Source organism: Schistocerca gregaria, chromosome 4 (assembly GCF_023897955.1).
Source record: "Schistocerca gregaria isolate iqSchGreg1 chromosome 4, iqSchGreg1.2, whole genome shotgun sequence".
NCBI lineage: Eukaryota > Metazoa > Arthropoda > Insecta > Orthoptera > Acrididae > Schistocerca > Schistocerca gregaria.
The window spans coordinates 562,717,130-562,741,730 of NC_064923.1; the positions used below are offsets into that span (position 1 = coordinate 562,717,130).

The 24,601-nt window shown below is 42.7% G+C and overlaps 1 protein-coding gene across 4 annotated transcripts in view; it reads left to right on the forward strand.

Moving 5' to 3' along the window:
* LOC126268154 (transmembrane and coiled-coil domains protein 2) overlaps positions 1 to 24,601 on the forward strand; it is a 201,442-nt gene that overhangs the window by 44,925 nt on the left and 131,916 nt on the right. For all 4 annotated transcript variants that reach the window (XM_049973700.1, XM_049973696.1, XM_049973697.1 and 1 more), the window contains 2 exons: positions 1,558 to 1,723; positions 20,226 to 20,457. In XM_049973700.1, the coding sequence (XP_049829657.1) occupies positions 1,590 to 1,723; positions 20,226 to 20,457 (366 nt within the window). In that variant the 5' untranslated portion in view covers positions 1,558 to 1,589. The remainder of the gene's footprint in view (positions 1 to 1,557; positions 1,724 to 20,225; positions 20,458 to 24,601) is intronic.

Below are 24,601 nucleotides of genomic sequence, written 5' to 3' on the forward strand. Positions count from 1 at the left end.
AGAATTTGAAAGAAATGTGTTCACTTCATTTCACATTTATGTGAAATATTTAAGATGCCTTAATTAATGGACATAATTGTGGGAAGAAAAAGTGAAATACAAATATGAAACACAGATAACTTTAAGAGGTGGTATACAGGTACATGTTTATTCCTAATGAAAAGGATAATAAGGAAAACTAACTAATGTAACAGGATAGAACTTGACATTAGTTTAGTTCCATGGGCCAGTAGTCTGTTTCTGAAATGGTACAGAATGGGCAGATTTATTGGCTGTTTAACATAAATTATGTTGTCATGTGGCTTCTTGCTGAACAGTTATGGGTTGGTTTACTTAACAGTAAAAACGAAAGAGAAAAGCTTCGTCCAGAGTTAGATTTTCAGTAGTTTTCCTAAATCACTTTGTGGAAATGCTAAGATGATTCCTTTGGCAAGGGCTCTGCAATTTCCTTCCCCATCCATTCCCAATTTGAACTTGTGGTCCATCTCCAATGAGAAAATTGGCAATGTGAATTTAAGCCCTAATTTTCTTCCCTTTTCCCCTGCTTAAATTACTTTCTCCGTTCTAAGGCCTCCACCACCACCACTCACTTGCCTTTTATAACAGCATTACTCAGAAATCCAATACCTGTGGAAAATAGAGATGTTCTTTCTCATTTATTCTTTTTGTTCACAGACTCTACCTCCGTTTTGAACGTATTGATCCAGTCATCCATGACATATGAGCAATATAAGTTTTGACATGACCAGTGGTTTCAATATGTACTCTTTTCTTATTACCTACACAGTTCAGTTTCTTAATGGTGGAGCTGTTCATTCCTACCACCCACTACACTCACAATTTTAGTACCATAAACATTGGTGTCAAACAGTTATCTCTGGTATTTCAGAAACTTTGTTTACCACTTATGACAAAGTTTACATCTTTGAAGGTAGAGGCATGGAGCAATTCTGAAAGTGAGTGTTCCAATTTCTATGTCCTCCATGGACAGTATGTGTTAACCTTGGATTCCTAAGTTTCTGTAACTGGTTCTTGTTGTATGTCATGCATTTCTTTCTCTTCAGATAGGTTTATATTTGTCTGTCCTGTCAGCTGCTTACTAGCAGGTGTTGTTCTTGTTGTGGTCTTAAGTCCAGAGACTGGTTTGATGCAGGTGTATTGTGTGCATATTCAGCCTCTCCTTCCTAGGTGTCAGAAACACATCCCCTAGCATCCTACCCATTCTCCATCCTCTTTCTCCCCCTGCCTCCTCCCCATTCTCCATCCTCTTTTTCCCCTTGCCTACTCCAACCCAACCATCACTCAAGTTGAGCTGCAGTGCTGGCACAGTGTTGTCAACTGGGACATGGTAGCCATACAGATGTGCATGTGTGTACTGCAGCCTGATGGTGGATTCATATAAAAGATAGAAAAAAGTTCGTAGTCTTACATGTTTATCGATGACTCGGAGCACCCGCTGTTCTGAGAGTTATTACTTGTACTTCTTAAATTGTTTGTTTTTGATAAATGAGTCTTTAAAATACTTGCTACATCTGAGTCCTCTTATCATGTCCTTAGGTACTGTGTGGAAATGGAGTTCAAACTGCAACATGGATAGCCTGCAAGTGTCCCAGAGCCAGCCACAGCCACACTCCCAGCAGGGGGGCAGGGCGACGACCACCAGCAGCCGGAGTGCGTCGCCCTCTTTAGCCCGGGTCCTGCAGCAGCAACATGCATCCATTGGGTGAGTGTTCTGTAGTAAATGTGTAATGTATGTGCTCTTCCATTGTTCAGAGACTCTTCTAAACAATGAATGATTTTTCTGTCATTTAAATTTACAACTCAACCATTCCCTTAGCTTCACTGGAGGACTCTGTATGTCGGTTTTCCATCTTGTATTTGTGGCTGTCTCTATTATTATTAAATATAAAGAACAAATTGTGTTAAATGTAAGTACTTTAAAGTTACTTCTAATATTATCAATAATCAAACTGGTGGGTCTCTCTCAACCTGGTATCAACTTATGTAGATCACAACTCTTTCTCTATCTTTTTTTCACACATTTCTTCTGTTTGTATCTGCAGATGAAATGTAATAAATTTTGTTTGAGGTGCTCATCTGTTTCTGGAAATGTATTGAAGTTTTATCCTCTGCCCTCCTGCCTCCCCCCCCCCCTTGCGTCCCCCCCTCTTGTGGCCCCTCAATTCCAGAACACAATTTTTGTAATTCTTCTATATTCAAATAAGTTCTCAACTCACAACAGATAATAAACAAAATTTTTCAGACAACCTGTTCATATATAACCTTTTGGTGCTTGACCGAAACCAAAATGATAAGTTTGTACTTAACTTGAGATAGCATAGCACAGAGTCTCTGTAACAACATTACCCCCCCCCCCCCCCCCCCGACCATAGTCATCCGTCCCGTCCCCCCTCCCCCCCTCTTTCTTCCTTGGAAACTACTGCACAACCAAAGCGCAACTGCAATGTGGAAGTGGCCTCTCATTGGATGATCCAAATTTGCACCTTCTGTCACTTTCTGTGCTGTGCCCACATTTTTCTTTCTAATATCTGCACACCAATTCCAACAGATCAGGGCATAGTAGGTTCTATTTACACTACCACTAATTAAAGTCACATTTTTTCTCATGTACATTTTCCATCGCTCTAGTAAAAGGAAAATTAGGTGTGTTGCTGTGCTTTATAGCACCAAGTACCACTACAGATACCCCCAATAAGATGAAAAATGTTGTGTGGTGTAACTTGCACAGCCAAAGACAGTTAGGCTTATCTTAAAAGCAATTCATAAATTAATTTCACTTTTTTTATTAAGGTCTCATGTGGCCTAAATTCAATTAATTTCTTTCAATGTCAAATTGATGCATACAATCGCCATCAATTTTCTTACATTTGTCACCATGGCTTAAAGATCCATTTGGTTACTTCAATAACATTGCTTCTTTAGTTACCATGAGATTTTAAATTTAGCTTGTCATTTAAATTATTTAAATGGTTGAGTTTCTGCCTTAGATCCACCTGACCTCGTTTATAAGCTCCTTTTTCCATAGATAAATTTACCCTCTCGTTCCTATCAACTTGATTCAGGTCCTTCCTGCTATGGATTCAACTGACCTCAGGCATAGGTTCCCTTTTTCCTAGGTAAACCTACCCTCTCATTCCTATTAAATTGATTCAGGTCCTTCCTGCGATGGATTCACCTGACCTCGGGCATAGGTTCCCTTTTTCCTAGGTAAACCTACCCTTTCATCCTCCTCTCTTAACAGATCTGAACACATTCCACCTTCATGCTCACAGTCAGATGCCTAGTCTCTGACAAAACAGCTTTTACCATTTCTAATATTGAAGATTTCTCCACAGTGTAGGGATCATACCCAAAATCTATAAATATCTGTTTCTTACTTCCTACTTTTCTCTTATCACTCCTATTTCTCAAACTAACAGAATTAGCTAACTGTGTAGATAAAAAAGGGTTATTCCATGTCAAATCACCCAGAAATATTAGGAAATGACACCCATCATCATGCAACTACTTGAAATTTTGGGTAGTGGAAGTTTACCTAGGAATATTCACATTTCCAAAATGTAAATGTTGCAGGTCAATTACTGTTGTACTTATGATAAAAAGAATTTGTATAAATTCATGAAATCAGGCTTTCATAGACGAGCTCTTTTATATATGATAATGCAGGCTTTCTCAGTGAATCTCGATAAAATCTTCTTGGGTTAACTGCTGAGTCAATGTGTTGTTCTCCAGCAACGTTTCAGCAAGTTTCTTACTTGCCATCTTCAACCCAAGAAGATTTTATCATGGAGCTCCTTTATAATTTAAAAATGCATTAGTTCCTACAATTTTTGCAGTGGAAGCTTGCATTTTTTTTTGTTAAATAGGAAGGTTTATATTTTTATAGTCATGCCTCTTGTAGTGAATATCAATCATCTACCTCTCAGAAAAAATTGTAAATATTTGCCTTTACAAATGTCTGCTTGTGTGTGTGTGTGTGTGTGTGTGTGTGTGTGTGTGTGTGTGTGTGCGCAGGCGCGCGAGTGTATACCTGTCCTTTTTTCCCCCCAAGGTAACTCTTTCCGCTCCCGGGATTGGAATGACTCCTTACCCTATCCCTTAAAACCCACATCCTTTCGTCTTTCCCTCTCCTTCCTGCTTTCCTGACAAAGCAACTGTTGGTTGCGAAAGCTTGAAATTTTGTGTGTGTGTTTGTGTGTTTTTTTTATTGCGTTATCTACCAGCGCTTTCCCGTTTGGTAAGTAATGGAATCTTTGTTTTTAATATATTTTTCCCATGTGGAATGTTTCTATATATGATGTAAATAAAATAGAAAGAAACTTACACATGGGAAAAATATATTAAAAACAAAGATTCCAAGACTTACCAAGCGGGAAAGCGCTGGTAGACAGGCACAATAAAATAACACACAAACAAACACACACAAAATTTCGAGCTTTCGCAACCGGCGGCTGCTTCGTCAGGAAAGAGGGAAGGAAAAGGAAAGATGAAAGGATGTGGCTTTAAGGGGGAGGGTAAGCAGTCATTCCAATCCTGGGAGCGGAAAGACTTACCTTAGGGGGGAAAAAAGGATAGGTATATACTCGCGCGCGCGCATACACACACACATACACACACACGCACACACACACACACACACACACACACACACCCACGCACGCACACACACACACACACACACACACACACACACACACACACACACACATCCATCCATCCATACATACATACATACATACACAGACACAAGCAGACATACTTAAAGGCAAAGAGTTTGCCTTTAAATATGTCTGCTTGTGTGTGTGTGTGTGTGTGTGTGTGTGTGTGTGTGTGTGTGTGTGTGTGTGTGTGTGTGTGTGCGCGCGCGTGCAGGCGCGCGAGTATATACCTATCCTTTTTTCCCCCTAAGGTAAGTCTTTCCGCTCCCGGGATTGGAATGGCTCCTTACCCTCTCCCTTAAAACCCACATACTTTCATCTTTCCTTTTCCTTCCCTCTTTCCTGATGAAGCAGCCGCCGGTTGCGAAAGCTCGAAATTCTGTGTGTGTGTGTGTGTGTGTGTGTGTGTGTGTGTGTGTGTGTGTGTGTGTTGTGTGTTTTATTTATTGTGCCTATCTACCGGCGCTTTCCCGCTTGGTAAGTCTTGGAATCTTTGTTTTTAATATATTTTTCCATGTGGAAGTTTCTTTTTATTTTATATCTATAGGGAAACATTCCACGTGGGAAAAATATATCTGAAAACAAAGATGATGTGACTTACCAAACAAAAGTGCTGGCAGGTCGATACACACACAATTTTGTGTTTGTTTGTGTGTCTATTGACCTGCCAGCGCTTTTGTTTGGTAAGTCACATCATCTTTGTTTTTAGATATATTTTTCCCACGTGGTAGAAAGAAACTTCCACATGGGAAAAATATGTGCGGATGGATATGTGTGTGTGTGTGTGTGCGCGAGTGTACACCTGTCCTTTTTTTCCCCCTAAGGTAAGTCTTTCCCCTCCCGGGATTGGAATGACTCCTTACCCTCTGCCTTAAAACCCACATCCTTTCGTCTTTCCTTCTCCTTCCCTCTTTCCTGAAGAAGCAACCGTCGGTTGCGAAAGCTAGAAATTCTGTGTGTGTGCTTGTGTGTTTTATTTATTGTGCCTATCTACCAGCACTTTCCCAATTGGTAAGTCTTGGAATATATATTCCACATGGGAAAAATATATTAAAAACAAAGATTCCATGACTTACCAAATGTGAAAGCACTGGTAGATAGACACAATAAAAGAAACACACAATCACACACACAAAATTTCAACCTTACGCAACCAATGGTTGCTTTGTCAGGAAAGAGGGGAGGAGAGGGGAAGACGAAAGGATGTGGGTTTTAAGGGATAGGGTAAGGAGTCATTCCAATCCCGGAAGTGGAAAGACTTACCTTAGGGGGGAAAAAAGGACTTAGTGGAGGTTCAGGCCTGGCGGATAACGAGAAGAAAGGATATACGGAAGGGCAAGTTCCCATTTCCGGAGTTCTAACAGGTTGGTGTTAGTAGGAAGTATCCAGATAACCCGGACAGTGTAACACTGTGCCAAGATGTGCTGGCCGTGCACCAAGGTATGTTTAGCCACAGGACGATCCTCATTACCAACAAACACTGTCTGCCTGTGTTCATTCATGCGAATGGACAGTTTGTTGCTGGCCATTCCCACATAGTAATCTTCACAGTGTAGGCAAGTCAGTTGGTAAATCACGTGGGCCTTTTCACATGTGGCTCTGCCTTTGATCGTGTACACCTTCCGGGTTACAGGACTGGAGTACGTGGTGATGGGAGGGTGCATGGGACAGGTTTTACACCGGGGGAGGTTACAAGGGTAGGAGGCAGAGGGTAGGGAAGGTGGTTTGGGGATTTCATAGGGGTGAATTAAGAGGTTACTAAGATTAGGTGGATGGCAGAAAGACACTCTTGGTGGAGTGGGGAGGATTTCACGAAGGATGGATCTCATTTCAGGGCAGGATTTGTGGAAGTCGTATCCCTGCTGGAGAGCCACATTCAGAGTCTGATCCAGTCCCGGAAAGTATCCTGTCACAAGTGGGGCACTTTTGGGGTTCTTCTGTGGGAGGTTCTGGGTTTGAGGGGATGAGGAAGTGGCTCTGGTTATTTGCTTCTGTACCAGGTCGGGAGGGTAGTTGCGGGATGCGAAAACTGTTTTTAGGCTGTTGGTGTAATAGTTCAGGGATTCCGGACTGGAGCAGATTCATTGGCCACGAAGACCTAGGCTGTAGGGAAGGGACTGTTTGATGTGGAATGGTTGGCAGCTGTCATAATGGAGGTACTGTTGCTTGTTGGTGGGTTTGATGTGTATGGACGTGTGAAGCTGGCCATTGGACAAATGGACGTCAACGTCAAGGAAAGTAGCATGGGATTTGGAGTAGGACCAGGTGAATCTGATGGAACCAAAGGAGCTGGGGTTGGAGAGGAAATTCTGGATTTCTTCTTCACTGTGAGTTCAGGTCATGAAGATGTCATCAATAAATCTGTACCAAACTTTGGGCTGGCAGGCCTTGGTAACCAAGAAGGCTTCCTCTAAGTGACCCATTAATAGGTTGGCGTACGAGGGGGACATCCTGGTACCCATGGCTGTTCCCTTTAATTGTTGGTATGTCTGGCCTTCGAAAGTGAAGTTGTGGGTCAGGATGAAGCTGGCTAAGGTAATGAGGAAAGAGGTTTTAGGTAGGGCGGCAGGTGATCTGCGTGAAAGGAAGTGCTCCATCGCAGCAAGGCCCTCGACATGTGGAATATTTGTGTATAAGGAAGTGGCATCAATGGTTACAAGGATGGTTTCCGGGGGGGTAACAGATTGGGTTTCTCAACCAGGCATTCGAGAAAGTGGTTGGTGTCTTTGATGGAGGATGGGAGACTGCATGTAATGGGTTGAAGGTGTTGATCTACGTAGGCAGAGATACGTTCTGTGGGGGCTTGGGAACCAGCTACAATGGGGCGGCCGGGATGATTCGGTTTGTGAATTTTAGGAAGAAGGTAGAAGGTAGGGGTGCGAGGTGTCAGTGGGGTCGGGAGGTTGATGGAGTCAGGTGAAAGGTTTTGTAGGGGGCCTAAGGTTGTGAGGATTCCTTGAAGCTCCGCCTGGACATCAGGAATGGGATTACCTTGGCAAACTTTGTATGTGGTGTTGTCTGAAAGCTGACGCAGTCCCTCAGCCACATACTCCAGACGATCAAGTACTGCGGTCGTGGAACCCTTGTCCGCCTGAAGAATGACGATGGATCGGTCAGCCTTCAGATCACGGATAGCCTGGGCTTCAGCAGTGGTGATGTTGGGTGTAGGATTAAGGTTTTTTAAGGAGGATTGAGAGGCAAGGATGAAAGTCAGAAATTCCTGGAAGGTTTGGAGAGAGTGATTTTGAGGAAGAGGAGGTGGGTCCCACTGTGATGGAGGACGGAACTGTTCCAGGCAGGGTTCAATTTGGATAGTGTCTTGGGGAGTTGGATCATTAGGAGTAGGATTAGGATCGTTTTTCTTTGTGGCAAAGTGATATTTCCAGCAGAGAGTAAGAGTGTAGGACAGTAAATCTTTGGCGAGGGTTGTTTGGTTGAATCTGGGAGTGGGGCTGAAGGTGAGGCCTTTAGATAGGACAGAGGTTTCGGATTGGGAAAGAGGTTTGGAGGAAAGGTTAACTACTGAATTAGGGTGTTGTGGTTCCAGATTGTGTTGATTGGAATTTTGAGGTTTTGGGGGGAGTGGAGCTGGAAGTGGGAGATTGAATAGATGGGAGAGACTTGGTTTGTTTGCAGTGAGAGGAGGTTGAGGTTTGCTGGAAAGGTTGTGAAGGGTGAGTGAGTTGCCTTTCCGGAGGTGGGAAACCAGGAGATTGGATAGTTTTTTGAGGTGGAGGGTGGCATGCTGTTCTAATTCACGGTTGGCCTGTAGGAGGATGCTCTGATCAGCCGGTGTGGATGTGGGAGAGGAAAGATTGAGGACTTTTATTAAGGATCTTCATGATCTGGACTCACAGTGAAGAAGAACTCCAGAATTTCCTCTCCAACCTCAACTCCTTTGGTTCCATCAGATTCACCCGGTCCTACTCCAAATCCCATGCCACTTTCCTTGACGTTGACCTCCATCTGTCCAATGGCCAGCTACACACGTCCGTCCACATCAAACCCATCAACAAGCAACAGTACCTCCATTATGACAGCTGCCACCCATTCCACATCAAACGGTCCTTTCCCTACAGCTTAGGTCTTCGTGGCAAATGAATCTGTTCCAGTCGGAAATCCCTGAACTATTACACCAACAGCCTGAAAACAGCTTTCGCATTCCGCAACTACCCTCCTGACCTGGTACAGAAGCAAATAACCAGAGCCACTTCCTCATCCCCTCAAACCCAGAACCTCCCACAGAAGAACCCCAAAAGTTCCCCACTTGTGACAGGATACTTCCCGGGACTGGATCAGACTCTGAATGTGGCTCTCCAGCAGGGATACGACTTCCACAAATCCTGCCCTGAAACGAGATCCATCCTTCATGAAATCCTCCCCACTCCACCAAGAGTGGGTTTCCACCGTCCACCTAACCTTCGTAACCTCTTAGTTCATCCCTATGAAATCCCCAAACCACCTTCCCTATTCTCTGGCTCCTGCCCTTGTAGCCGCCCCCGGTGTAAAACCTGTCTCATGCGCCCTCCCACCACCACGTACTCCAGTCCTGTAACCCGGAAGGTGTACACAATCAAAGGCGGAGCCACATGTGAAAACACCCACGTGGTTTACCAACTCACCTGCCTACACTGTGAAGCTTTCTGTGTGGGAATGGCCAGCAACAAACTGTCCATTTGCATGAATGGACACAGGCAGACAGTGTTTGTTGGTAATGAGGATCATCCGGTGGCTAAACATGCCTTGGTGCACGGCCAGCACATCTTGGCACAGTGTTACACTTTCAGGGTTATCTGGATACTTCCCACCAACACCAACCTGTCAGAACTCTGGAGATGGGAACTTGCCCTTCAGTATATCCTCTCTTCTCGTTTCCCACCAGGCCTCAACCTCCGCTAATTTCAAGTTGCTGCCGCTCATACCTCACCTGTCTTTCAATATCATCTTTGCCTCTTTATTTCCACCTTGACTGACATCTCTGCCCAAACTCTTTGCCTTTACAAATGTCTGCTTGTGTCTGTGTCTGTGTGTGTGCGAATGGATTTGTGTGTGTGTGTGTGTGTGTGTGTGTGTGTGTGTGTGTGTGTGTATACCTGTCCTTTTTCCCCCCTAAGGCAAGTCTTTCCGCTCCCAGGATTGGAATGACTCCTTACCCTCTCCCTTAAAACCCACATCCTTTCGTCTTTTCCTCTCCTTCCCTCTTTCCTGATGAAGCAACTGTTGGTTGTGAAAGCTTGAATTTTGTGTGTATGTTTGTGTTTGTTTGTTTGTCTATCAACTTGTCATTCCAATCCCGGGAGCGGAAAGACTTACGTTAGGAGGAGAAAGGACAGGTATACCGTATTTACTCGAATCTAAGCAGCACTTTTTTTCCAGTTTTTGTAGTCCAAAAAACCGCTTGCGGCTTAGAATCGAGTGCAAAGCAAGCGGAAGTTCTCAAAAATGTTGGTAGGTGCCGCCACAACTAACTTCTGCCGTCGAATATATGTAGCGCTACACAAGCATGCTTTGTAGGCACAAAGATAAATACTGGCGCCAAAACCTCTGCGTCAGTAAATAAATTTTAAAAAAAGGTGGAAGACGAGCTTTTTTTTCTCTGCCCCGAGTTTCGACCACTTTTCATTTATTATCCAAAGAAGTAAATACAAATTCCGTATTGTTCATCTTCGAATGTAGCAGAATTTCAGTGTACTGCGAAAATCCAACTGGCAAGACTGTTTGGGATGTTTGTCAATATGGCCAATCTACGTTCTGAATTTTTTCCTACCTGTGAGAAGAGATAGTTGCTAATAAATAGGAACCTGATGAAATGTGAATCACATACAGTATTCTCTTCAGCATAAGAATAATACAAATATAAACATTTTGCTATGTATTCTTTCGTGTTTGCTGCTATCTCATTTAAATTCTGTCTGCCTAATAAACTACAAAACTAGAGTGAGACAACAGCAAACGCGGAAGAATATATCTATCATTTCAAGTTTATATTCGTATTATTCTTATGCCAAATAGTGATACAGTCAGAAATGAAGCACGGCAACTGACTAGATTTTTAAATATAAGATGACTTCATATCTGTGCATAATTTGATGTACCAAAGAAGTGGCCGCAAAGTTTTTGAAACGGAGAAAAATTTTCGACGAACTCTCGTTCAGAACATGTTCTATCATACACAGTCTATTATTTGGTTCTTGTTGATCATTATCAAAGAAAGCAGCAGAGTAAGTAACAAAAAATGGCAGTCTATTGCCATTCCTTCGCCATTTTTTTTTTAAGAAAAAAACGGCCGTGGCACAAAAGCAAGCTATGCCACGAGCTCCGACAGGCCCTAAGCACGCACTATCAGAATGTGACGAACAATGCATGACACAGTACAGTAATGTATTTTCAGCTTACCATGACGTAAACACTTATAACAAAGAAAACAGCACTTATCAGATCAAAGCAAAATAAGTAATCGATTCAAACCAGACGAAGCACGTGAAAAAGGTAGGCTACCCGTATAAATACGGACGGAGCTCCTGATGCATAGCAATGGCTACCTGGTAAAGCGTAACTGCTAAGCTTATGACTTGAACCAAACTACTGTAGGTTATCACCAGTCATTCGACCTAAATTGTCTCTCATATTACAATGGACCAACTTTTTTTCAAATTGGAGGTGCGGCTTAGATTCGGGGAATTTTTTTTTCTTTTATTTCGAGTCTCATTTTTCGGGTGCGGCTTAGATTAGATTGCGGCTTAGATTCGAGTAAATACGGTACACTCGTGCGCGCGCGCGCGCGCGCACACACACACACACACACACACACACACACACACACACACACACATATACAGACACAAGCAGACATTTGCAAAGGCAGAGAGTTTGGGCATTCCTCTGCCCAAATCTTTGCCTTTACATATGTCTGCTTGTGTCTGTAATGTGCAGATGGATGTGTGTGTGTGTGTGTGTGTGTGTGTGTGTGTGCGCGCGCGCACGCCCTCCCGCACTAGCTCGCTCGCTCGCTTGTATACCTGTCCCTTTTCCCCCTAAAGTAAGTCTTTCTGCTCCCGGGATTGGAATGAATCCTTACCCTCTCCCCTAAAACCCCCATCCTTTCGTCTTTCCCTCTCCTTCCCTCTTTCCTGATGAAGCAACCATGGGTTGTGAAAGCTTGAAATTTGTGTGTGTTTCTTATTGTGTCTATCTACCAGCGCTTTCTTGTTTTGGTAAGTCACAGCATCTTTTTTAATAAACTTTACACACACACACACACACACACACACACACACACACACACACACACACAAATAGCAAATTATTTCTTTCCTGTTGCTGTATAATTTAGTTCGTGCTTATGAAGACATCTCCTAAAGAATGCTGTTGTTCTATGATCTTACTCGGGATTCCATTCACCTTCGAACAGTTCACATGCTTTACCATATTCAGAAGCATGAATTGCTAACATAAAAGGCTTCCTGCATTACCAGGTGTTGCAAAATTGATCCATTCACCAGTGCCTGCTTAATACGAGAGCGGATCAAACATAAACAGTATTTTATTTTTTATTTAAATTCATTTATTGAGAAACTCAAAACAATTATAATTTATTTTTCCACATAGTCTTCTCTTTTGGAAATGCATTTGTCCCAGTGTATGGGCAGCTTTTTGATGCCCTCATCATAAAAAGAACTGGGTCGTGTCACCAGCCAGTTGCCCACGAAGTCTTCCACACTCTTGTCATCAAATTGTCATCCTCGTAGAGCTTCTTTAAGCGGACAGAATAAATGGAAATCACAGGACTGTAAGGAGGATGATAAAGTGTAATCCAGTGCATTTCCTGTAGCATGGAGACAAAGCTGCACCCCCTATGGGGTTGCGCATTGTCATGGAGGATGATGACCTGTTGAATCGATTGGTCTTGTCTTTTGCGGCGCTTTGCAACTCTCGCCTTGTTCAACAGTTTGCAGTAGTAAGCAGCATTCCTCCGCCACTCCTTACTGGCTTGTTTGGATTCTGGAGTGTAATGGTGAACCCATGTTTCATCGTAGGTGATGAGCCAACTCAGAAATACATCACCTTCTTCCACAAACCATGCTGTGAGCCTCTGACAGACCTTCAAATGTCTCAACTTCAGATTTTCGTTCAAAAGTTTAGGGACCCATCTGGAACACACTTTACTGAACTGTAGATCATTTGCGATGATTACTTGGCAGCTCCCATAACTGATTCCAACTTTTTGTGCACTTTCTGATACTCACGACCGTAGATAGTCATCAATAATGTCTTTAACTGCAAGAATGTTTTTGTCTGTAATGCTGTTCTGAGGAGGGCGATTGTGTTGCTGATGCCCCACACGTTCTTGTTCTTCCTTGAACTTTTTATGCCAGGCAAACACATGCGTCCTTGATAATGTTTTATCACCAAACTCTGCAGGCAATCTTTGGCAAATTTCTGCCACTATAACTCCTTCATGAGCTAGAAATTTGATATTATGTATTGTGGAATGGAGGGGTGCACCTGTTGCTCAGACACCATGAGCGTTACTTACGATACGGTGGAAAATATGTAACAGCACACTCTCATCACTTCTATAGGTCCTGCCTAAGCATAGCAGAAGTGCGTGGCCAGTCCTACCAACTGTTGATGTTCCGGATCAAAAATCCCTTTATATTTGATCCACCTCATATTACAGAATGCTTCAGATGCTCCTTCATCCCATGTCCATTTTGTTCTTTGTTTCAGTAATTATCACAACTTGTGATTGTTCATGAGTTGGCCTTGTTTATAGTGATGATAGAATACGTCCAAGCCCAGAAATAGGCATGATTGTTTTACATTTCGTGGTTCTGGACAGCCTTCGATGGTCTCTCTTGTTTTGAGATCTAGTCTTATTCCCTTTACCCCTACTAAATGTCATAGAAATTTCTGCTCTTCCTGCTGAAATGTTGTTTTCCTAAGTTGATTGTCATACCCTTTTCCTGATTTTTCTTTTTTAACATTTTGGTGAATAATACATAGTGTTCTTCCCACATCCTGGATACTATTAATAGACTGTCTACATAAACACTTAATTCTTTAATTCTTGTAGCAGTTCTTTACCTAGTACCTCATTTAGTCCTCTTATGAATGCTGATACTGAAATGTTTAACCCAAAGGGTAACACTTTGAATAAGACATTCCATCAAAAAGGAACACAGTATATTTTCGTGTATTTTCATATGATTCAACCTGCCAATACCTGGCATTCAAATTAAATGAACTAAATTGTCTTCCTTGTTCAGCTTTTGTTAACAAATTATCAACAGATACAGGTCTGTCTATGTATGTTTGTTTAAAGTCTGTGCATCTAACACCAATTGCACTCCTCCTGTTGGTTTCTTTACTACAACTAAAGGATTGTTATATGCACTTCAGTTTCTATCACCTTGTTTTCTGCCATTTTCTATATTTCCTCAAGTACTGCTGGTCTTAAATTTAGGGTACTCTGTAAGGTTTTCAAAGAATTGAATTCTTATTTTTGATCTTAAATCGACAAAAATAATAGCCAATCACTCCTAGTTCTTCAGAAAATTCAGTGTCATATTTCATTAAGATTGCATACAAATCGTGTTATTGCTCTTCAGTTAATAGGTTAGATTCTTGAGATTTAATCTTCATTTGTTGTTGACACCCTTCCAGATTTTTCGTTTCTTCTTAATCATTCACTAACTGAATAGTGTTACTTAATAACTTATTTATTTTAAGCTGAGTAATATGATTTAGAGCCTTCATTGGTCCAGTATAACAATCATCAAAGTCAAGTTTTACTTTACATTTTAGTAATCAATCTAGCCTAACAATATCTGAAAATTCACTAATAATATAGTTTGCATAAATTCAACATCACATGTCTCTAAAGGCATCAGACTTTTCTCGTTAATTTTCTTCCCTTTACTACCCACTAATCCTATGATATATACGCCTGTCGCTGTTATGGGACATTTATTCTTATTTCTAAGAGTTTGCAGGTATTTTTGGGAAATTAATTAAATTTTTCTTACCAAGTCTTTTCCCTTAATATTTGTTTTAATTGCTCTTCCTCGTCTGTATTATCTTGTTGTAATAACTATTCTCTTGTAAGTATCACATGAGTGAATGCTGTTAAATTTTCAGTGTATGGGCCTACAATAGTTTTGTTACATCCTAGATCTTGGCCCAAGTGCCAGGATGTTGCCTATTTTCTGGTACTGTTATTGGATAATTTTTTGTATTTGTATTTTGTTTGACATAGCATGCACTGTGTTTTACTACAGTGTCAGTGGTGCATGGGTCACTGGTTACAAAAACTTGTGAATTAGTCTTTTCACTATTATTTCTCTTTCTATTGCGAGCATTATTTGGTCTCCTATTTATGAACAAAAATATTCAAATTTTCTGCATGATTAAAATTACCTCTTTCTTTATTCACATTATCCAAACCTACTGCAAATGTCAGTAATTGTTCTGTGGCAGATGACCTGCTACATAATATGTATTTACGTGCCAAATACGGCAATCTCATTACCATCGCTCTGAACCAAATGTTTGTCATCTGGTGGGTTACCTAAATACTTAAACTGAGTTAGATACCACTCAATATACTTCTTATATGTACCCCATGAACTATTATATTACTTAGTATCTGATAACTCTAGTGTCAGTTTTTCTTGTGAAATTGTGAACCAATATTTTCTCTTAAATTTTTTCTGAGTATCTTCCCATGATTTAAATTCCTCTGAATGAGCTGTCTAATTATGGGGGTTGGAACTTTCCTGTGTAGAACCCGTTGCCAGAGATGTGGAAGGCGTAGTATACTGTTAACAGAGCCTGTTCTGTTGATGGTGCAAATGGAGCGGTCTACTGCCTGTCAAATCTCTGGAACAGTTCTGAAGCGAATGCCGTGAAGTGATTCCTTTTGGAATAAAATCAAAGTCACAAGGAGTTAAGTTCGGGGAGTATGGTGGATGGTGCAGTACTTACCAGTTCCATCGACTGAACAGAGCAGCCACAGCTTGCGCTGTATGCGCTTGCGCATTGTCATGCAAAATGATGGGTGGGTTGCACAGAAAGCGTTGCCGCTTCTTTCACAAAGCTGGTCGCAGTTGATGCTCCACAAACGAACAGTAATACTATGCATTGAAGGTCTTCCGTAGAGGAACATAATGCATTTGGATAACACCATCACAGTCATACATGAGAATCACCGTAACTTTAGACCGCTCCATTCGCACCATTAACAGAGCAGGCTCTGCTAACAGTATAGTAAACCTTCCACATCGCTGGCAGTGGGTTCTACACAATGCTGGTGACTACTTTGAAGGACAGTAACAGGTGCAAACATGTAACTCTTTTGTATCGGTTGTGAATAAATAATTGCCACTATTTAAGTTCCAACCCTTCCATATTATAATGCTAAACTATTTTTGTTTCGAACTCCATTGGTAAATTAGCTTAGGTGTACTCTAATGTGGATATCTTATATATTTTTGTGGCTAAATTGTCTAATGTTTTTATTATTTTGAGATTGTCTGTGTAGTTTATCTGCTTGACTTTTTTCGTTTTGAAATAGTTAAGTCACTGAATTGCTCCATTTTTTGAGACATCTCATCTAGTTTATTTGCTTGTTCACCTATTTTTTTTATATATTGCTTTAAGTTTATCTAGAATTTTTTCTAAGACCATACTACCCATACTTCTGGTTGTGATAGGCATGTAATCTAAATTGCTAACTTAAAGCTTGTATCACACTAAAAACCTTTGTTGTGTATCAATGTATCTACACTATCACCCAATGCTGTTCAACGTCATTCAGTCATTTATTAGAGATTAAATAACTACACACAAGTTCTAGATGGTACACTGTACAGTTCAACTAATTTGTCACACCAGCTGCTGAAGTGCCCTGCTGATACTGCTGTGTGCGTAGTGCAGGCTCGGAAAGTCACTATACACAGCACACTACTCTAATCAGCTGCACTGTCACAAACTGTCAAGCGATGGGGTGTTGCCATTGGAAGCCAACACAGCACTCGTCGTTGAAACCATTGCTAAAAATCTGCTCTGTAATTGACTTATCTTCTCATGATTTGTGTGTCAAGAATGTACTCCAACACGAGAATGATATTCCTTGTTGGTCTGATTGCTATGGCCAATCGGCATTCCCTGTATTGAAGATTGCATAAATATAAATTAAACTCGCAATCCATTTAGTTTGAATAATGTTACTGTAGTTTGTACTGCTACTTGTATTGATGGCTTGTTTACTTCTGTTGCCCTAAGCAGTGACGTACAGCTTTCCATTTTTCGTGATATTTTAGTTTTAATTTCTTGTTATAGCTATCTTCTTTTATTTCCTCCCATCCATATCCTTCAAAGAGGGCACCACTTGAGGTGTTTTTCTTGTTGTGTGTTGATTTTAAGTGATCAATATATTGCAAGATGCCAAGTCTTTACTTGATTGCAGAGGGATGAGTGCTATAAGAGAGCTACTACATTTAAACATCTCACTGCGAAAACACAAAACACAGTTACCATAATTCTTCTACGTTCAAATAAGTTCTCAACTCATAATTAACCAAGCTTTCCAGACGTGTTCATATATGATGCTTCAATGCTTGACTAGACCTTAAGTTTGAACTTGAGATAGCATAGCATAGATCCGTACAACAACATTCATTTTTCTTTAGTGTTCAATCATTGTCATCAGGCCCCTTTCTTCTTTGGAGTCCACAGCAGCCCCAAAGCACAAGTGGCCCCTCACTGGCCAGTCCAAATTACACATCCGTTGTCACTTTCTGTGCTGTGCCCCCGTTTCTCTTTCTCATATTTGCACATAATTCTAACAAACTTATGCTACTACTAATTAAAGTCATGTTTTTTTCACACACGTTTTTCATTTCCCTAGTAAAAGGAAAGTGAGGTGTGTTGCTATGCTTTATAGCAACATGTGTGGCTACAGGACTTAGGTGTATCTTGGCTATGACAATTTACTTACTATCTAGTTCATAGTAGTTCAACCCATTCATCTTTTCTGTATTCTGTACTTGATTTTGTATAGATAATGCTGTGTTCACCTGATTGGAAATCCTTTTCTTCCTGTCCTTCCAGAGAAGTGACAGAGTTGGCACAGTGACTATGCAGAACTCATATTCAGTAGGATGGCAGAGCATATCCCTATCCAGAGTTGGGTTCCTTAGGATTTCCTTGAGTTGCTTTATGTGACAATCATTTGGGCCTTTAAAAGGACACAGTTGATTTTCTTTCGTATCACTTCCCAAACCAAGCTTGTTTCAAATGACGTCTTTCGTGACCCCATTCTTCTTTGCCTGAGAAATGAGATATTCAGTGAAAATTATTTCAGTATTCATGAAGAAACCTTCTATAGTGTTAGTCTTTCAACTGTTATGCACCGTATCATACAATAAAATTTTTCTAATCTCTGAGGAGAACTGATCAACACCATATCCTGTTGATACATTCCCTGTTGGATTTTGTCGTGGGAATTTCTAGCTGTTTGTTTAAAGACTGGGAAAAAAGCTATCAGGCAATATGTCGAGAAGTGGCCATGAAAACGTCGACAATTCTGTGTACTTTCTTGTATTTCTACTTTACTTGTAGTAACTTTCGTTTCCTCTCCCACACCTCGTCCCATAACAGCTGTAAAGGTTTCTGCGCTTGGACAGTGGAAATACGTTAACTAAAATATTGCAGTTGTGCTTTGCCTTCTGTACTCATTCATTCACTGATGAGAAATTTCACTAGTGTGGTACACATTGATCGTGACTGGGCCAAATATCTCACGAAATAAGCGTCAAACGGAAAACTACAAAGAACGAAACTTGTCTAGCTTGAAGGGGGAAACCAGATGGCACTATGGTTGGCCTGCTAGATGGTGCTGCCATAGGTCAAATGGATACCAACTGCATTAGGAACCTTCATTTTTTATTACATATTCGTGTAGTACATAAAGAAATATGAATGTTTTAGTTGGACCACTTTTTCCGCTTTGTGATAGATGGCGCTGTAATAGTCACAAACATATGGCTCACAATTTTAGACGAACAGTTGGTAACAGGTAGGTTTTTAAATTAAAATACAGAATGTAGGTACATTTGAACATTTTATTTCGGTTGTTCCAGTGTGATACATGCATCTTTGTGAACTTATCATTTCTGAGGAATACCTGTAAATACCACATTAATGCAATAAATACTCAAACTGACGTCCGTCAACCTCAGTGCGTTTGGCAATAAGTGTAACGACATGCCTCTCAACAGCGAGTAGTCTTCCGTAATGTTCGCACATCCATTGACAATGCGCTGACGCATGTGTTCAGGCATTGTCGGTGGATCATGATAGCAAATATCCTTCAACTTTTCCCACAGAAAGAAATCTGGGGATGTCAGATTCGGTGAACATGCAGGCCATGGTATGGTGCTTCGACGACCAATCCACCTGTCGTGAAATATGCTATTCAATATCGCTTCAACCGCATGCGAGCCTTGTGCCGGACATCCATCATGTTGGAAGTACATCACCATTCTGTTATGCATCTTGTCGTAACATTGGTCGAACATTAAGTAGGATGTCAGCATACATTGCACCATACATAAACCCGCCAAGGTCGCTGATGTTCCACTTGTTGCAGCCATTGTGGATTTTCCGTTGCCCAGTAGTGCATACTATGCCGGTTTACGTTACCGCTGTTGGTGATTGACACTTAATCCCTAAATAGAATGCGTGCAAAAAATCTGTCATTGTCCCGTAATCTCTCTTGTACCAAGTTGCAGAATTGTACACAACGTTCAAAGTGGTCACCATGCAATTCCTGGTGCATAGAAATATCGGGATGTTGATGTAGCATTCTCAACACTGACGTTTTTGAGATTCCCGATTCTTGCGCAGTTTGTCTGCTACTGATATGCCGATTAGCCATGACAGCAGAAAAAACACCTACTTGGGCATCATCAGTTTTTGGATGTCTTGGTTGACGTTTCACATGTGGCTGAACACTCTGTTTCCTTAAATAACATACCTATCTGACGAACGGTCCGGACACTTGTACGATGTCGTCCAGGGTACCGAGCAGCATTCATTGCACACGCCCGTTGGCTATTTTGATCACAATAGCCATACATCAACATGAATCTACCTTTTCAACAATTGGTAAACGCTCCATTTTAACACTGGTAATGTATCACAAAGCAAATACCGTCCACACTGGTGGAATGTTACGTATGACAGTGCCATCTAGTGGACATAGCGCCACCTGGTTTCCCCCTTCAAGCTAGACGAGTTTCGTTCTTTGTAGTTTCTTCGTTTGATGCTTATTTCGTGAGATATTTGGCCCAGTCACTATCAATGGACCACCCTGTATAATTCCCAAGCAACATTGTGATAGATTATATGGGAGTATACAGCTTTATTCACTATGTTCAGTTATTATTATTATTATTATTATTATTAGTAGTAGTAGTAGTAGTAGTAGTAGCAGCAGAACTACAATTTTTTGAAGCTGTTTTATTCTCATGTCGTCTACAGCAGTGACAGTAGCAGAGATGTGACAATGAGCAGCTCAATTAAAGGCAGGCGCCGCTCGCCAGTGGCTGTGAGTGGTACTGGCAGTGGAAGCACTCGCCGCGGAGGTTCTGATGGGGGTATGCCTGCTGCTGCAGCTGCTGTGGGTGCAAGCACCAGCCCACAACCTTTTGCAGTTACATCTGATGATACGTCAGCTGCCCTGACACCATCTCATCACCATGATGAGGAGATGGTCAGTAACATGATGTCTGCTTTTTATTAACATCTTAAAGTAAAATTTATAGTTTTTCAGATTATTTATCAAAGAAAACTCTGCAACATTAAGACAAAAAATAATTGATCAATTGATATGTATCTGTCCCTGAAGACACATTGGTGTAAACACTGATGTTACGTTACAGGCACAGTATCTTCTGTCAGCCAAAATATACTCATGTTTTGTCAGCATTTACTTTCTCTCTTTCACAAGATAAAATAGGAATTACACCTGCAGTAATGCTTTAGTATTTATATTGCAATATGGCAGTTGGTGATGTATCCATGCCTCATTTCTATGGGAATTCACATGGTGTACAGACGAATGGAAAAACTGGTAGAAGCCGATCTCAGGGAAGATCATTTTGGGTTCCGTAGAAATATTGGAACACGTGAGGCAATACTGACCTTACGACTTATCGTAGAAGAAAAATTAAGGAAAGGCAAACATACGTTTCTAGCATTTGTAGACTTAGAGAAAGCTTTTGACAATGTAGACTAGAATACTCTCTTTCAAATTCTAAAGGTGGCAGGGGTAAAATACAGGGAGTGAAAGGCTATTTACAATTTGTACAGAAACCAGATGGCAGTTATAACAGTCGAGGGGTATGAAAGGGAAGCAGTGGTTGGGAAGGGAGTGAGACAGGGTTGTAGCCTCTCCCCAATGTTGTTCAATCTGTATATTGAGCAAGCAATAAAGGAAACAAATGAAAAGTTTGGAGTAGGTATTAAAATCCATGGAGAAGAAATAAAAACTTTGAGGTTTGCCGATGACATTGTAATTCTGTCAGAGACAGCATAGGACTTGGAAGAGCAGTTGAATGGAATGAATAGTGTCTTGAAAGGAGGGTATAAGTGACCATCAACAGAAGCAAAACGAGGATAATGGAATGTAGTCGAATTAAATCAGGTGATCCTGCAGGAATTAGATTAGGAAATGAGACACTTAAAGTAGTAAAGGAGTTTTGCTATTTGGGGAGCAAAATAACTGATGATAGTCGAAGTAGGGAGGATATAAAATGTAGACTGGCAATGGCAAGGAAAGCATCTCTGAAGAAGAGAAATTTGTTAACATCGGGTATAGATTTGGTGTCAGGAAGTCATTTCTGAAAGTATTTGTATGGTGTCTAGCCATGTATGGAAGTGAAACATGGACAATAAATAGTTTGGACAAGAAGAGAATAGAAGCTTTCGAAATGTGGTGCTACAGAAGAATGCTGAAGATTAGATGGGTAGATCACATAACTAATGAGGAGGTTTTGAACAGAATTGGGGAGGAGTTTGTGGCACAACTTGACAAGAAGAAGGGACAGGTTGGTAGGACGTGTTCTGAGTCATCAAGGGATCACAAATTTAGCATTGGAGGGCAGCGTGGTGGGTAAAAATCGTAGAGAGAGACCAAGAGATGAATACACGAAGCGTCCCCCTGCGGGTTCGGGGGTTAGAATAGGCCCGCGGTATTCCTGCCTGTCGTAAGAGGCAACTAAAAGGAGTCTCACTTTTCGGCCTTGTATGATGGTCCCCTGTTGGGTTTGACCTCCACCTCTCAAAATTTTCTGAAGAGCGAACCGATTGGGGAAGGGCGCCTTATTGGTGCATTGTGTCCATCTTGCGATCAGACCTTTCGCCAGCTTATACACCGTTGAACTGCAGTCCTGTCCGCTCTCCATCTCTTGGGCCTGACTTTTTTTCTGCGTGCACATAACACCTTGCACTGTGCAGTGCCTCTTTCTGCACTGACGGCGACCATGGACCACATGTTGCCTAACATCCAGCACGGTAGCCAGTCCGTTGTGGTGGGGCCGCCATGTACCCTGTTGGTTGTAGCCCCCTGACAACACGGATCGCCTTACTGATGCCTGTGCCGTTAACTCCCCATGTATGCCAAGGAGTAGATGCCTATCCTCCTGTGGTATCGGGACTCCCAGCAACGGCCATCCTGCCAGTTGGCTCTTGCCGTGGCTGGGTGGCGCCCGTGGGGAGGGCCCTTGGTCGGAGTAGGTGGCATCAGGGCGGATGACCCGCAATGAAGCTTGGTACATAGTCTCTCGCTGTTGGCCAGCCGCCAGCAGTCTCTTAAGCGTTCTCGGGCTTAGTTTAACGCTCAGAAGTACGATCCGAAAATGTTCCCCTCCCTGGCCACACCGTGGGAGGAACATAAGTCTCAGGATGGCAGTAGCAGTTATTCGCCCCGCTTCTTAGTTTGTACGAGGGTTGATGGGGAGTCTTTTCTCTCCACAAAGCCTCAGTTCTTCGGCGAGCATTTAGAGGACAAGTTTGGGGAGGTGGAGGGGTGGTCAAAAATGCGCTCTGGGTCAGTCCTGATACAAACGGCATCCTCTGCCCAGTCACGACAGTTACTCGCTTGTGACAAGTTGGGGGATGTTGCCGTTACGATCACACCCCATAAGAGTTTAAATATGGTCCAGGGAGTTATTTACCATAGGGATCTTCTTTTGCAGTCTGATGAAGAGCTGCACACCAATTTAGAGCGCCGAGGTGTACGTTTCGTCCGGCGCGTTCATCGGGGTCCGAAGGAAAATCAGATTGCTACCGGTGCCTTCATCTTGGCCTTCGAAGGGGATACATTACCGGAAAAAGTCAAGGTGATGGTCTACCGATGTGACGTTAAGCCCTCTATCCCTCCCCCGATGCGGTGCCTTAAGTGTTGGAAGTTCGGCCATATGTCTTCTCGCTGCACTTCCAGCCTCACATGTCGATATTGCGGACGCCCATCACATCCCAATACTCAATGTGCCCCGCCTCCCATCTGTGTCAACTGCGGGGAGCACCATTCACCTTGCTCGCCAGACTGCCGAATTTTCCAGAAAGAGCGTAAAATCGTGGAATACAAGACCCTGGACCGACTAACCTATACTGCGGCCAAGAGGAAATACGACGACTCCATCCTGTGAGAATGACATCTTCCTACGCTGCTGCTACAACACCTGTTCTAGCCCCGTCTGTTTCTCCAATTGTGGCTGGATCGACGAGTAGTAAAACTCCTCCTGCCCCCTCGCCAATGGGGGGGCTCTACCCACAGGGTTACTCCTGCGCCACGTACCTCAGGAGCAACACCATCCCACCCATCGGGGACTTCCGTCCCCACTTCTAAGCCGGAGAAGTGTCCAACTTCTTCGGCTTCTCACACTCGCAAGGGGTCCCTTGGGAAGGGTCCCTCCCTTCCCAGGTTTCCGCCAGCGAGAAGCCTGATGACCGACAATGGCGTAAGTTCCCGCAATCAGCTGGTCGTAGGGCTTCACGATCCTCCTCCGTCCCGGAGACTGAATCGGTGAAGCTCTCCCAGCCGGTGCGACCCAAGGAACGGCGTGAGAAACCCAAGAAGAGCTCTCAGCCCAAGGAACTCGCGGTGGCAGCCATCCCAACGCAACCTTCCAGCTCTGTGTCTGAGGATGCGATGGAGATTCTGGTGTCCGCTGAGGACCTCGATCTCGCCGGTCCATCAGACGCCATGGAAAGCACTATCACAGGTGCTAAATCGGAGGCAGCAGGTGACCCAGTGGCGTAATCTCCCTTCCCAGTCCCGTCACGCCTTTTTCAGCCATGGACAACACCATCCTCCAGTGGAACTGCAGCGGTTTCTTCCACCATCTAGCTGAGCTCTGCCAACTTATCAGCCTTCACCCTTTCCTCTGCAGGAAACTTTGTTTCCGGCAATGCAAATCCCCGCCCTCCATGGCTATCGGGGTTATTATAAGAACCGGGCAGCTTATGAAAGGGTATCTGGTGGCGTCTGCATCTACGTCCTGAACTTTCTTCACAGCGAGTCTGTACCTCTCCACACACCTTTAGAGGCCGTAGCTGTTCGGGTGTGGACACCACAGGCTGTTACCGTCTGCAGTCTTTACCTTCCACCGGATGGTGATGTCGCGCAGCATGTCCTGGCTGCTCTGATAGCTCAATTGTCTCCACCTTTCCTGTTACTGGGTGACTTTAACGTCCATAACCATCTGTGGGGTGTGTCAGTGGCAACAGGTCGAGGCGCCATCGTTGAGCATTTATTGGCGCAGCTCGATCTCTCGATCTTAAATGATGGTGCCTTCACACACTTCAGTGTGGCGCATGGCACATACTCCGCCATTGAACTTTCCATTTGTAGC